Here is a 12,468-nt window from a genome sequence, read left to right on the forward strand (position 1 = left end):
GCGTGAGGGAAAGGCGGCGGTAATCGAAGCTCTGGGCGCATTTTCCTAGAAGCCTCCAGCGCTCCGCCACCTGTCTGGAGTCTGCCCCCGTCTCGGGCATCTCCTCTCTTGAGTTTCCTCCTCATAGGCTTGTCCCTGGGAGTGTGGGCGGCCGCATTCCTGAGCACCGAAACTCTCCCCCCCTCCCCCTGCTAGCCTTCCTCCTCCTGCACACCAGCCTCTCTTTTCTGCCTCAGTCACTTCCTTCCTCAGCTTCTTCCTCCCCAGTGCGTTGAAGAAGATAACCAGCCCGCACCGACGCAGCCCCAGTTTTCTCGGAAAAGAAAAGGAGGCGGAGAGGTGAGTGATTGCCCTGGGAAGATGTGGCCAGGTAGGTATGAAGGATGGACGGGGGTAGCCGGTGGAGGCCAAGCAACCGGGGGCATCGTGGGCTGCGGGTGGAGAGCCGGGACCGGGAGGGGGCTAAGACGCCTGGAGGGTATAACTGGCCTTGGGCTGAGCGGGTGCGGGGGACCGGGTGGGCGCGCCCCTGCGCCCCCCAACTCTGCAGCAGACTTCCGCCCTCGGCTCACGTGACGTTTTGCCGCCCGGGGGCGGACAGGGCAGGGAGATCCGCAGCGTTTAAAGATTTTTACCGCGGAGCAACGTGTCCGCTTTGCGCTTGGGGAGCCAGTTCCGCAGAGCTGAGCGGGGACGGGCTGGGAGTGAGGGAACAGGTTTCCCCGAGGAATCTGGTGGCCTCAGGGCAGTGGACTCTGCGGCGCCGGCGGCGGGTGCGGATCTGTACGCTCCCGATTCTGTGTGCGGCGTGGGTGGTAGTGAGGGGACACCAGCGACTCCGGGAGCCCCGGGCTGGGTCCGTTTGCGTCTCTCGGTTTGGGCGCTCGCTCTCGGGGCGCGCCGGGGGCACACCGACAGCCGGGGAGCGCGGGCAGGCGGCGCTGGCGCGAGACTCTCGGAGACAAAGGCTTCCGGAATGCGGTTCTTCCTGGGGAGGTCGCCCGGGAGCCAGCCGTGCGCCCCGGAGCAGGGGGCCGAACCCCGCGCTCCCCAGCTCTGCACTGGTACCGGTGGTGACCGTGTGATGGCCCGCTGGGGACAGGGTTTTGGGACCCCTTCCGGGCCAGCTCCCAAACTTGGTGCAGGTATGACCAAATATGGAGTATGTGCGCGCCTGCGAGGGGCAGGAAGGAACCCAGTCATTCTTTGACCCGCACCAGCTGCTCGTCAGGAATTGTGAAGGAGGGTAGGGAAACAGTGGCCAGCCCCGGGGTGGAGAGGTGGCTCCTGATTCCAAGATGTCCCCACTCCTGTAGGCTTATTCCCTGACATTAGAAAATTTTTAGGTATTGCCTCCAAACTTAAAAAAAACCCCAAAACCAAAAAACAAACCAACAAAACAAAACAAAAAAGGAACCAACCACTCAAAGAAAAAAGCTATGAGAGTCCTTAAATATATTCTTAAGCGCATATTGATGGTGGAGCATTTCAGCATATGGCCCAGATGGCCCAGTGCTCCCACATTCCGCTTTCTTTGTGATTCCCACGCACAGTGCCTAATTGGATTCTGTCTCAATTAGAGGGCCCGACTAGCATCTGCCATCGCCTTCTCCTGAGCCTCCCACTGAGGGGCTCTTTCTTTCCCTTAGACTTGCTCTGCCCATGGCTTCTCATTGTTCTTGATCTCGCTGCTTAACACCAGTCCCAGGCTTCTGTCCTTATAAAATGTCATGGGCCTTCCAAGGATTGTGCAACAGCGTATTTTATACTCCTTTGTCCTCGATAAATAATCAAATAAAGACGTAAACCATGCCAAATTATGTATGCTAGCAATAGTTTCTAAGCCTGTTATGTTCCCACTTGGAAGGGTCAGTGCAGGGAGCCTTTCTTACTTTGTAAGTGCCTGCCTTAGTAAGCACTCAGCATGTAATATTTCACACAAATACAACCCACTGTTATATTTAGTGCAGTTGGCATAATAACCAGCAAAAAAATAAATAAAACAAAATTTTTAAAAAAGGAGAAGAGCCAGAATGATGCAGTAGAAATGGCATTTAATTGTGGGAAGCTCCTCGGAGTCAGTTTCATCATCCATAAAATGGGGATAAATAATATTACTTTGTAAGGTTCTTAGGTTTACATGAATTAATGCAGATAAGGAGCCTCAGGTGTAATTAATTACAAAGAAATTCAGGTTGTCTTCCTGTCTTAAAATTGGATGAACATACATCTGCTTAATGTGATCCAGGAATTCACACTCCTTAAAGGCGGGATTTCCTCTTTGAGTCTCATTATTAAAGGAGAATTAGGTCTGAAGTGTGTGGCTGGTGGGGGGTGGAAGGAGTGGAAAACGATGTTAAAGAGATAAATATTCAGGGTGGGAGGAAATCAAAGCATCTGAGAATTGGAAAGGACTATAATCCCCTTGGACATTTCCCTTTCTATTTTGTCCAAGGTGGGCTGATTTCTTCATCAACCCTCACAGATCCATACTACTACTGCAAACTTTACTCGCTGTTAGACCGTTTTGATTGTTAGAGAAATTTTGTCTCATATGGCTTTCAAATCTGCCTTTCTGTTCCATCTATCCATCCTACCCAACAGAGCAACACGAAATAAGACTATTCACACAAGTACATAAAAGGAGCTTTAATTTTTAAAAAAATAGCAGCAGGTCTTCTCTAGGTTAACTTTAAAAGTGAAGATTCTTTAGAGTGCAAGTGACAGAAACTTAAGCAAACCAGCCCAAGCCAAACCAGGAAAGATTGGTTCATGTAACTGGAAAGTCCAAGGTCATATACAGACTCAGTCATTGTTATGTGGCTGGAGTTTTCTTTGTGTCAGCTTTATTCCTGGCAGGCTCTTTTCACATTGTAGCCATTTATACAGGGGCTGTGAGCTTATACCTTAAAACCCAGTAGGAAAGTGTCTTTTTACTAGTAGTTCAGGCAAAATTCATGGGCTGAACCCATTGTTCAGGATGGGATCACCTATCCTATGTCCCAAACCAATTATTCTGACTTTGAACCACTCCTGGAGTCCAGGGTGAGACTCTACCCAAGATACATGGGTTTAGAGTAAGGAAGGAAAGGCTGTATCCAAACAAATATTAGACTGCTGGTGCCAGAAGGTGGAATGGGTGCTGAGCAGGGAGATATAACAGCTGTCCACCACACTGACACTAACAGGTTTTTTCTTACCATTATTCTCATGGCATGTCTTTCAGTTGTGTCCTCTGGGTATGTTTTAGCTTTTTAGTGTCTCTCTTAAACTACCTTGAATTGAATATAATGTTATAATTTCACCAACACAAAGTTCCCACATTTGGACACTATAATTTTTGATATTCGGTTTTATGTAGATGCATTAACCTAAGATGTTGCCTTTTATTGCAATGTAGCCTTCTTAAATTATAAGATTTACACAAAAGAGTAGCAGTGTAGTGGTGCTTTTATTATTAGCTGATAGCAAATCTGGGGTCTTGATCAATATCATTTAAACATAGATATCATTCTTGTTTTTTCAAAGCTACTGAGAAGTAGTTACAATCTGTCTGAATAAAGTTGTTTCTTCCAAATCATCACCCCAACGTAAACCATTCACACAATCCCACTCTTTTATTTGATTTGGAAAACTTACGATTTGCAGATAGACTGAATTGATGATTCCTTTTGCCCAGCTGCTCGTACTTTCCAACCCTCATGTTGCTGTTTTCACTGTAAATTACTGCCTTCCTATAGAAACTCATTCTTCCTCCTTTACTTCTATACTTCTTTGATCCAACAAGGTTGGGTTTCTCTCCTCCAGCTCTACCTGCACTTTCCTGTTTCTTGCTGTGTTTGTCTCCTCCCACTTTCTGTAGGTGTTTACCAGGCCCCTTTACCTTTTCTGTCTGAGTGCACTTCCTCCCTCTTAGAGCTCCTCTCTGTTCCTCACATAAATCAGCAGCTCCATGGTGACAACACCCACAGGTTGGTTCCATCCCTTCTCATGCCTTTGCTCATTTTCCAGTCTGCAAACCAGTTATGTATTGAACTCCTGCTCTCGGTGCCAGATGTGGTCCAGCAGTGAGCATGACGGTCAGATCCCCGCATAGAGGAGCTCACTGTCTAGTGATAAAAACTGAGAAGTGTCATTCCAATCAAGTGAAATGAAGAGGGCGCACATGCTGTGGGAACACACGCGGGAGAGCTCTCCTACCCCAGGGATTCAGGGAGGGCTTCCTGCAGGAAGTTATATCTCAGCTGGGACTGGACGTATGGAAATTAGCCCCAAGAAAGAGGAATAGCCAGAGTCCGGGTTGCAGAAGAAACAGGATATGTGAAGGCTGGAGGTGTGAGAGTGAGGGGTATTTGAGGAATAAAAAGAAGCCCTGTGGAGCTGCAGCCTGGATTCAAGGGGGGTAGATTTGAGGTGGCTGGAATGGTGGAATGGTGGGCCCAGCCCGTGGAGGACCTCATGAGCCAAGGGGATTCTCATAGCCGCTGTTAGTTCTGAACTCCTTATCCAAAGATGAATGGTTTTCATCACAGGCTCTCCATTACAGTCAGGTTGCACTGGGCACTGCTGGGGGAAGGGAGCCAGAGGTCATCACTGCGATGACCCCATGGTATTAAAATTGCCTTGGATCCACCTGGATCCGCCTTCCTTACTGGACTGCAGGCTCCCGGAGGGGAGGGATTGTGTTGGTTTATCCTGGTACCACCAGCTTCTAGCTTAGGGCCTGCTCCAAGTGTGCTGCGGTTTTGTTTTGTTTTTTTGCTTCTGTGCTTTTGTATATACTCTTCCCTGTGCCTAGAACATCCTTTCCCAACTGTCTACTGGCCACTCCTCCCCAGTGACGAAAACTTCTGTGGCTTCCTCCTTTGTGTTCCCTTAATGCCTTGGACCCACCACTAAAAGAGTGCTTTCTTGTCACATTGCTATTCATTCCAGGCCTTTCTCTGCGTCTGGATGGTGAGTTCCCTGAGGGCAGGTCCTGTGTCACTCACCTTTGTATTTTTGGTGCCCAGAGCACTGGCTTAGAGTTCATAGTGGGTACAAGGAGGATGGCTTCATTCTGCCCGGTAGACTGTGTGGGGTCAGCCCAGAGGGGCAGTTATAAAATTGGGGAAATGGAGGTACTCTAAGGCCGGGTACATCATGCCAGTATTTTTAGGAAGAGGGCCACAGTAAATTAATAGTTACAAATGCTACAGGAAAAAAAGAAAGGGCCCTTGGATTTTGCAAGGTGTGTTTAATGGAATGTAGAAACTGTAGTAATACACATTTATTTTTTTCTCCCTCAGGCAGCAATGAATGTGGATCATGAAGTTAACCTCTTAGTGGAGGAAATTCATCGTCTGGGTTCAAGAAGTAAGTATCATAACATGGATACAGAATTTCTTCTGAGTTTGTGTTAGAGCAGGTAGGACTAACTTTTAGAGGCATATGAAGGGATCACCTAGGGATTCGGGACACAGTTAATGGCAGCTCTTCTGTCAGCCTCAGGTGATAACTGCTCTTAGCCCTGAAGTGATTTCTGGAGACACAGAGCCACTGGGGTATGGTGTTTCTTATACAAAGAATGGTTGAGATATTTCATTATCCTTTGAATGGAAAGATAATTGCTGTGCTTCCGTAACCTAGCTGCATTGAAATCTTGTAATTAAATCATGTTCACATTTTTATTTGGCACACTATTAAAATTCATTTTTTTCTGCATTACCCTGCCACCATTTTGCAAATTGCCAAAGGACTAGGGACTCGGATTGAAATTTTAATAAATTGTCTTTATTTTCTCCAAGTTTTTGAGTTTTGTGTAATCAGGTGTTTATGTGTATATAACTAAAAGAAGCCATCCTTTAGGTAGTTTTCTTTTAGAGTTAGCTTTCCCCCTAGCAGCATATAAGCAGCTATTGTGAAATTTGTGACATGTAAAATTGGTAGTATTGGTGTCCTTTTCCTAAGTTGTAATGAAAGCAACTGTTATGCTTGTAGCTATAAGTATTTCGTGCATCTCAGACCAGACATACGAGAGTTTGGGGAGCATTTCGAAAATTGTAAGAGCAGTAGATACATTCAGCAACAACTGGGATAATGGAATCCAAAGTTTTAAAATTACATCATATAAGTGAAAAACAACTTTAAAAAGTACCTTGAAAGAGTTGCTTGTCATTATAGCTTGATTCTTCTTACTTCTAGCTCTGTCTACTTATGAATCACAAATCATTTGAAATAACAAGAGGTACCTTGAAAATTCCATTAAGCCATTAATTAGTATCAAATGTCCCCTGTAGTTTTCTGTTGCTGATGTAACAGTACTACAAACTTTGTGCATGAAACAACACATTTAATATCTTTTTAAAAAAATATGTTTTATTGAAGTGTAGTTGATTTACAACATTGTATTAATTTCTTCTGTACAGCAAAGTGATTCAGTTATATATATATGTATATATATATATGTATATATTCTTTTTCATATTCTTTTCCATTATGGTTTATCACAGGATATTGAAATAGTTCCCTGTGTTATACAGTAGGACCTTGTTGTTTACCCATTCTATATACAATAGTTTGCATCTAACCCCAAACTCCCAATCCATTCCTCCCCCAATATACCCTCCCACTTGGCAACCACAAGTCTGTTCTCTGTGTCTGTGAGTCTGTTTCTGTTTTGTAAATAAGTTCATTTGTGTCATATTTTAGATTCTACATATAAGTGTTATCATATGGTATTTGTCTTTCTCTTTCTGACTTACTTCACTTAGTATGATAATCTCTAGGTCCATCCATGTTGCTGCAGATGGTGTTATCTCATTCTTTTTTATGGCCGAATAGTATTCCATTGTATATATGTTCCACATCTTCTTTATCCATTCATCTGTCGATAGACATTTTGGTTGCTTCCATGTCTTGGCTATTGTGAATAGTGCTGCTATGATCATAGAGGTGCATGTATCTTTCTGAGTTATAGTTTTGTCCACATTTAATATCTTAATGGTCAGGCAGGTTGGGAGTCTGTCTCAGTCTGTTTGGGCTGCTATAACAAAATACCCTGGACTGGGTGGCTTATAAACAGCAGAAATTAATTGCTCATAGTTCTGAAGGCTGGAGGTCCAAGATCAGGGTGCCAGCATGGTCAGCTTGGAGTCCTCTTCCAGGTCTCAGACTTCTTGTATCTTCTCATGGTGAAAGAGACCAGGGATCTCTTTGTAGCCTTTTTATCTATCTATGTATCTATCATTGTGGTAACATTGGTTTATAAGATTGTGTAAGTTTCATGTGATACAACACAGCATGCTCTTCTGTTTGGTTTGGTTTGTTCATTTATTTTGGGGGTTTTGTTTGTTTGTTTTTTATATTCCACATATGAGTGAAATCACATGGCATTTGTCTTTCTCTGACTTATTTCACTTAGCATAATACCCTCAAGGTGCGTCCATGTTGTCACAAATGGCAAGGTTTCATCTTTTTTTTTATGGCTGATGAAATCTTGCAGCCTCTTTTATAAGACATTAATCCTTATGACTCATGACTTTACACCCTTACACCCCCCATGACTTTGGCACCTCCCAAAGGCCCCATCTACTAATATCATTACCTTGTGGGGTTAGGATTTCCACATATGAATTTTGGAAGAACACAGCCATTCAGACCACAGCAGGGTCTGATAAAGGTCACCTGGGCTAAAATTAAGGCATTGGCAGGGTGCATTCCTTTCTGGAAGCTCTAGAGAATCTGTTTCCTAGCCTTTTTTCTAGCTTCCAGAGGCAGTCTGCCTTCGCTCTAGGTGCTCAGGCTTCAGTAGTTGTAGCACGTGGGCTCAGTAGTTGTGGCTTGTGGGCTCTAGAGCACAGGCTCAGTAGTTGTGGCCCATGGGCTTCGTTGCTCCACGGCATGTGGGATCTTCCCGGACCAGGGATCGAACCCATGTCCCCTGAATTGACAGGCAGATTCTTAACCACTGCGCCACCAGGGAAGTCCCTCAGTGAGTCTTATTTTCGATAGTGATGCCCCTACCTGTGTTCCTCATTTCTACATTCTCAGTTTCTCCTGAGCTCTGTCACTCTTGGGAGTAGTACTATTGTTTGGATTGTTAAAGATATTAAAGATATATTTCCAGAGATTTGTCAGGTTTTCTTATTAGATCCTTCTCAATGTCAGCTTAGTGTTTATTGGTCAGATTCAATTGCATTTAAAAGTCTAACCTCTATATCCCTAGCACAGTGTTATTATTTGCTAAGGCAAACTGAACCTGCACTTCAAAATGAGCAGCTTTACAAACTAGATGACTACAAAGTAATTATCCTAACTTCTATAAAGATGAAAATATTTTGAACATTGCAACTTCACTAGGCCTCCTTGACTTACCTGTTCCTGGTAATAGATGACTTTTTAAGTTGGAAAGCATCTATGGAGATATGTTATCTACTGACAGGTTATGGTTATTTATGTTGTATCTGGAATAATTTTGACTAAACTAAATTATGATTTAGATTAATCATATTTAGACTAATCTAAATATGATGTATTAGCCGAAGTTGGAGATTGATGAATTTAGTTTTACCTGTTTCTTTTAAAATAAAGTTCTTTAAAGTCTCTCATTTTTCATCCTGTAGAAAACAATTAAGTGGATAAAGATTATTTGGAGATTTAAACTCCTTTGTTTAACAAATATTTCTTGCGTGTTACCTTTGTGCTCAAGTGCTGGAGATGGGAAAATAAACAAAATTCCATCTCAGCCCTTGTGGGCCTCTTTAGGTATCGAAAAGACAGATAAACTGGAAACGTGTATTGGGAAGTGGTTAACAGTGTGTGTTCTGGGGGACTTCCCTGGTGGCGCAGTGGTTAAGAATCCACCTGCCAATGTAGAGGACATGGGTTCAAGCCCTGGTGCGGGAAGATCCCACATGTCATGGAGCAACTAAGCCCGTGTGCCACAACTACTGAGCCTGCACTCTAGAGCCTGTGAGCCACAACTACTGAGCCCAAGTGCCTAGAGCTCGTGCTCCGCAACAAGAGAAGCCACCACAATGAGAAGCCTGCGCACCACAACGGAGAGTAGCCCTCGCTCGCCGCAACTAGAGAAAGCCTGCACGCAGCCACGAAGACCCAATGCAGCCAAAAATAAATAAATAAATTTATTTTTAAAAAAGGGAGTGTGTGCCCTGGAGTCAGACTCTGGGAATGAATCCCAGCTCTTCCGTATTCTTGCTGTGTGAGGGGTATTTTTACCCTCCTAACTTCAACTCAGATTGCTTGAAGGACCTGCCAGGTTACCAGCAGCTGCACTGATTCCTGTAATCAGTGAAAGATTCTCATTGCAAACAGAGGGTTGTGCAGCTAGAAGTTAAGAAATCAAACTGGTGCAGGAATTCCCTGTGGACCAGTGGTTAGAACGCTGGGCTTTCCTGCCGAGGGCGCAGGTTCAATCCCTGCTCGGAGAACTAAGATTCCGCAAGCCACGAGGTGCGGCCAAAAAAAAAAAAAAAGGGAAATCAAACAGGTGCATCTTTGCTTTCCAGGCCAAGCATTCTCTCTTTTCCTTTACAAACTTATTTCCTTCTTCTCCTCTTAGATGGTTTACTTGCAGTGAGTAAATTAGCCACTCTAATCACTGTTCTCCTAGACACTTAATTGTTTCACCTGTGCCTAATGGCACATACTCCATTTCTCTCATTCGTAATTGAACCAAAGTTAACTGATGAATGGATAAATAAAATGTGTTATAGCCATAAAAAAATAATTGAACCAATAATGATCATCGATCAAGTGCTTAGCATGTGCTGGGCACTGTGCTTTGTGCTTTAGAACTGTGTCCCCAACCTCACAGTGTGGGAGGTATTAAGATCCCCATTATACAGATGAGGAAACTGAGGCTTAGGGAGCTTACATAAAAGTTCTCAAGGCCAAACGACTAGCAGATGGCCAGGATTTCAACTGAGGACTGTCAAGTTTTTTTTTTAAAAAGCTCTGTGTTATACTCCCTTTAAAGTCCAGAACAGGTACTGCCCTTCATGAAGTCTTCCCTTCCCATTCTAGCCCAGTCATCTTGTTCTTGACATCCAATCATATACTGCTTTGTGCTGTTGTTTTACTGTATGTTTATTTCCTTGTGGGAATGGAAGCCATTTCTTTGATAGCTAGAAAGTGATTCTATACTTCCTTCTCTCTGCCTCTAGTGCCCAGCACAGGGCTGCACCCACAGTAGGAGTTTACTAAGCTGCAGGCTATAAGCTCTAGCAGGGGAGTGCAGGAACTCAAGAACCCTTCTCACTGTGATGGCCATCTACTTGACAGGGGGCGCAGCTTTGGGAGGGAAGAACTTGGAGCAGTGAAGTAGGATAGGACTGGGTCAAGGGTTCAGCCTGGTAGATCAAAGGATACAGCCAACAGTTGGAAGGGTGTCCTAGATTACCCTTTGAGACTTCAGTTGATTGACTTTTAGCCAAAGATCCACCTTTTGTTTACCTTAATTTAAAAAAACTTTTTTTTAGAACAGTTTTAGATTTGCAATAAAATTGAGAGGAAGGTATAGAGATTTTCCATATACCCTCTGACCCCCGCACATACATAGTCTCCCCCATTATTAATATCCCCCACCAGAGGGGTACCTTTGTTACAGTTGATGACTCTACATCGACATATTATTATCACCCAGAGTCCATGGTTTACATCACATTTCACTCTTGGTATTGTACATTCTGTGGGTTGACTAATGCATAAGGACGTGTCTCCATCATTATAGTATCATAGAGTATCTTCACTGCTTTAAAAATTCTCTGTACTCTGCCTGTTCATCTCTCCCGTATCCTAACCACTGAAAACCATTGATCTTTTTACTTAGTTTTCTCTTTTTCCATAATTTTGCCTTTTCCAGAATATCCCATAGTTGGAATCATACAGCATGTAGCTTTTTCAGGTTGCTTTCTTTCACTAAGTAATACATATTTAAGGTTCCTCCACGTTTTTCATGACTTGGTAGCTCACTTCTTTTTAGTGTTTACCTTAACTTTTAACATCTATACTAAAAACTGGCCTTCAAACTAGATAATCTAGGGATTCTGGTAAATAAAGATTTCTTCATTTTTAAGGTCACCACTCCTTCCCTGGGGATTCTGAGCATGTTCAGAACACACTTAGAGAAACACTGCTCCTGATCTGGGGTTTCTCTTGTACTTGTTATTTTTATCGATTCAACAACTAACAATTAAAAAATCAAAATTTAGACAGAGAGGAATTGTCCACTGCAGTGCTGTAACACATTCACTTTTTTTTTGCCACACCGTGTGGCATGCTGGATCTTAGTTCCCCGGCTGGGGAGACCAGGGATCGAACCTGTGTCCCCTGCAGTAGAAGCACAGAATCTTAACCACTGGACCTCCAGGGAAGTCCCACACGTTCACTTTTTGTTACTGTTTCTTAGTTCTCTTCCACTCTCTGCCCTGATGACACTGAAGCTAGGAGATGTACCACACATTGCTTTTATTCTATCACATTTTGAATCTGGCAAGAGGTTACACTGAATTTCTGACTGTTGACTGCTAAACTGTAATCTTGGTTAACCTTCGGTTAGATGTTTATGAAAGGTTATGTGTATCTGCCACACATGGTGGCAAGAAACAGACTTTGTATTGGCTAACGTTGTGTTTTCTCAAATTAGATGCTGATGGAAAATTAAGTGTGAAATTTGGGGTCCTCTTCCGAGATGACAAATGTGCCAATCTCTTTGAAGCACTGGTAGGAACTCTCAAAGCTGCAAAAAGAAGGAAGATGATTACGTACCCAGGAGAGCTACTTTTGCAAGGTGTTCATGATGATGTGGACATTATATTGCTGCAAGATTAATGTGGCTTGCATAGCTTTGCTTATTGTGGGTTTTTTTGTTTCTGGTAAACTGGAATATTACATCAAAGGACAAACGTATTAGCATAACTTAATGTATTTTTATAGAACTTTATAAACAAAAGGAGACTCATTTTAGAAGCCTGTCCTTTTTTATATCTTGAAAGTAAATTTATGTATTACACTGTAAAATAAATAAAACCTATTATTTTTTCTCAGGAATCTGGCTGGAAAATGTAGACAATGAGGCTTTTTTTGGTAGGGATGCAAGAGTGTTTGTTTCATAAATCATTCTTAGATAATTTCTACAGATATTTGACATTCTATGAAATCAAGAAGCAAACCTGAAGACCAGCTCCCACAATGAATGTAATGTTTATGTAATAAAAACATGTAACTCTCTTCAAATTGCCTTATTGCCTTATTTTGTCATTTGAGATTTATGTATCTCTCAGAATCGAGTTTTTGCATCAAGATTAGGTAACTGCAGTAAAAGTTATCTTGATCTGAAGAAAAATTCTCTTAAAACTACAGAATTTAAAAAGTAGGGATGGTTAGTGTTAAGATTTGGCCCTACAAAAAATATTAATTTTGATGCCTATATTGTGCTTGCCACTGGGATAGGGGACGTGCCCCCAA

General features: G+C 43.0%; 1 protein-coding gene across 1 annotated transcript; it reads left to right on the forward strand.

The window, feature by feature from the left end:
* The first annotated feature begins 222 nt into the window (after positions 1 to 222).
* ABRACL (ABRA C-terminal like) lies at positions 223 to 12,231 on the forward strand. The gene is made up of 3 exons (XM_082668739.1): positions 223 to 339; positions 5,289 to 5,355; positions 11,648 to 12,231. The coding sequence occupies exons 2-3, from the start codon at positions 5,295 to 5,297 to the stop codon at positions 11,830 to 11,832; spliced, it is 246 nt and encodes an 81-aa protein (XP_082524865.1). The 5' UTR covers positions 223 to 339; positions 5,289 to 5,294; the 3' UTR covers positions 11,833 to 12,231.
* Positions 12,232 to 12,468: the final 237 nt, after the last annotated feature.

Source organism: Grampus griseus (genome assembly GCF_964374135.1).
Source record: "Grampus griseus genome assembly, chromosome: 13".
Lineage (NCBI taxonomy): Eukaryota > Metazoa > Chordata > Mammalia > Artiodactyla > Delphinidae > Grampus > Grampus griseus.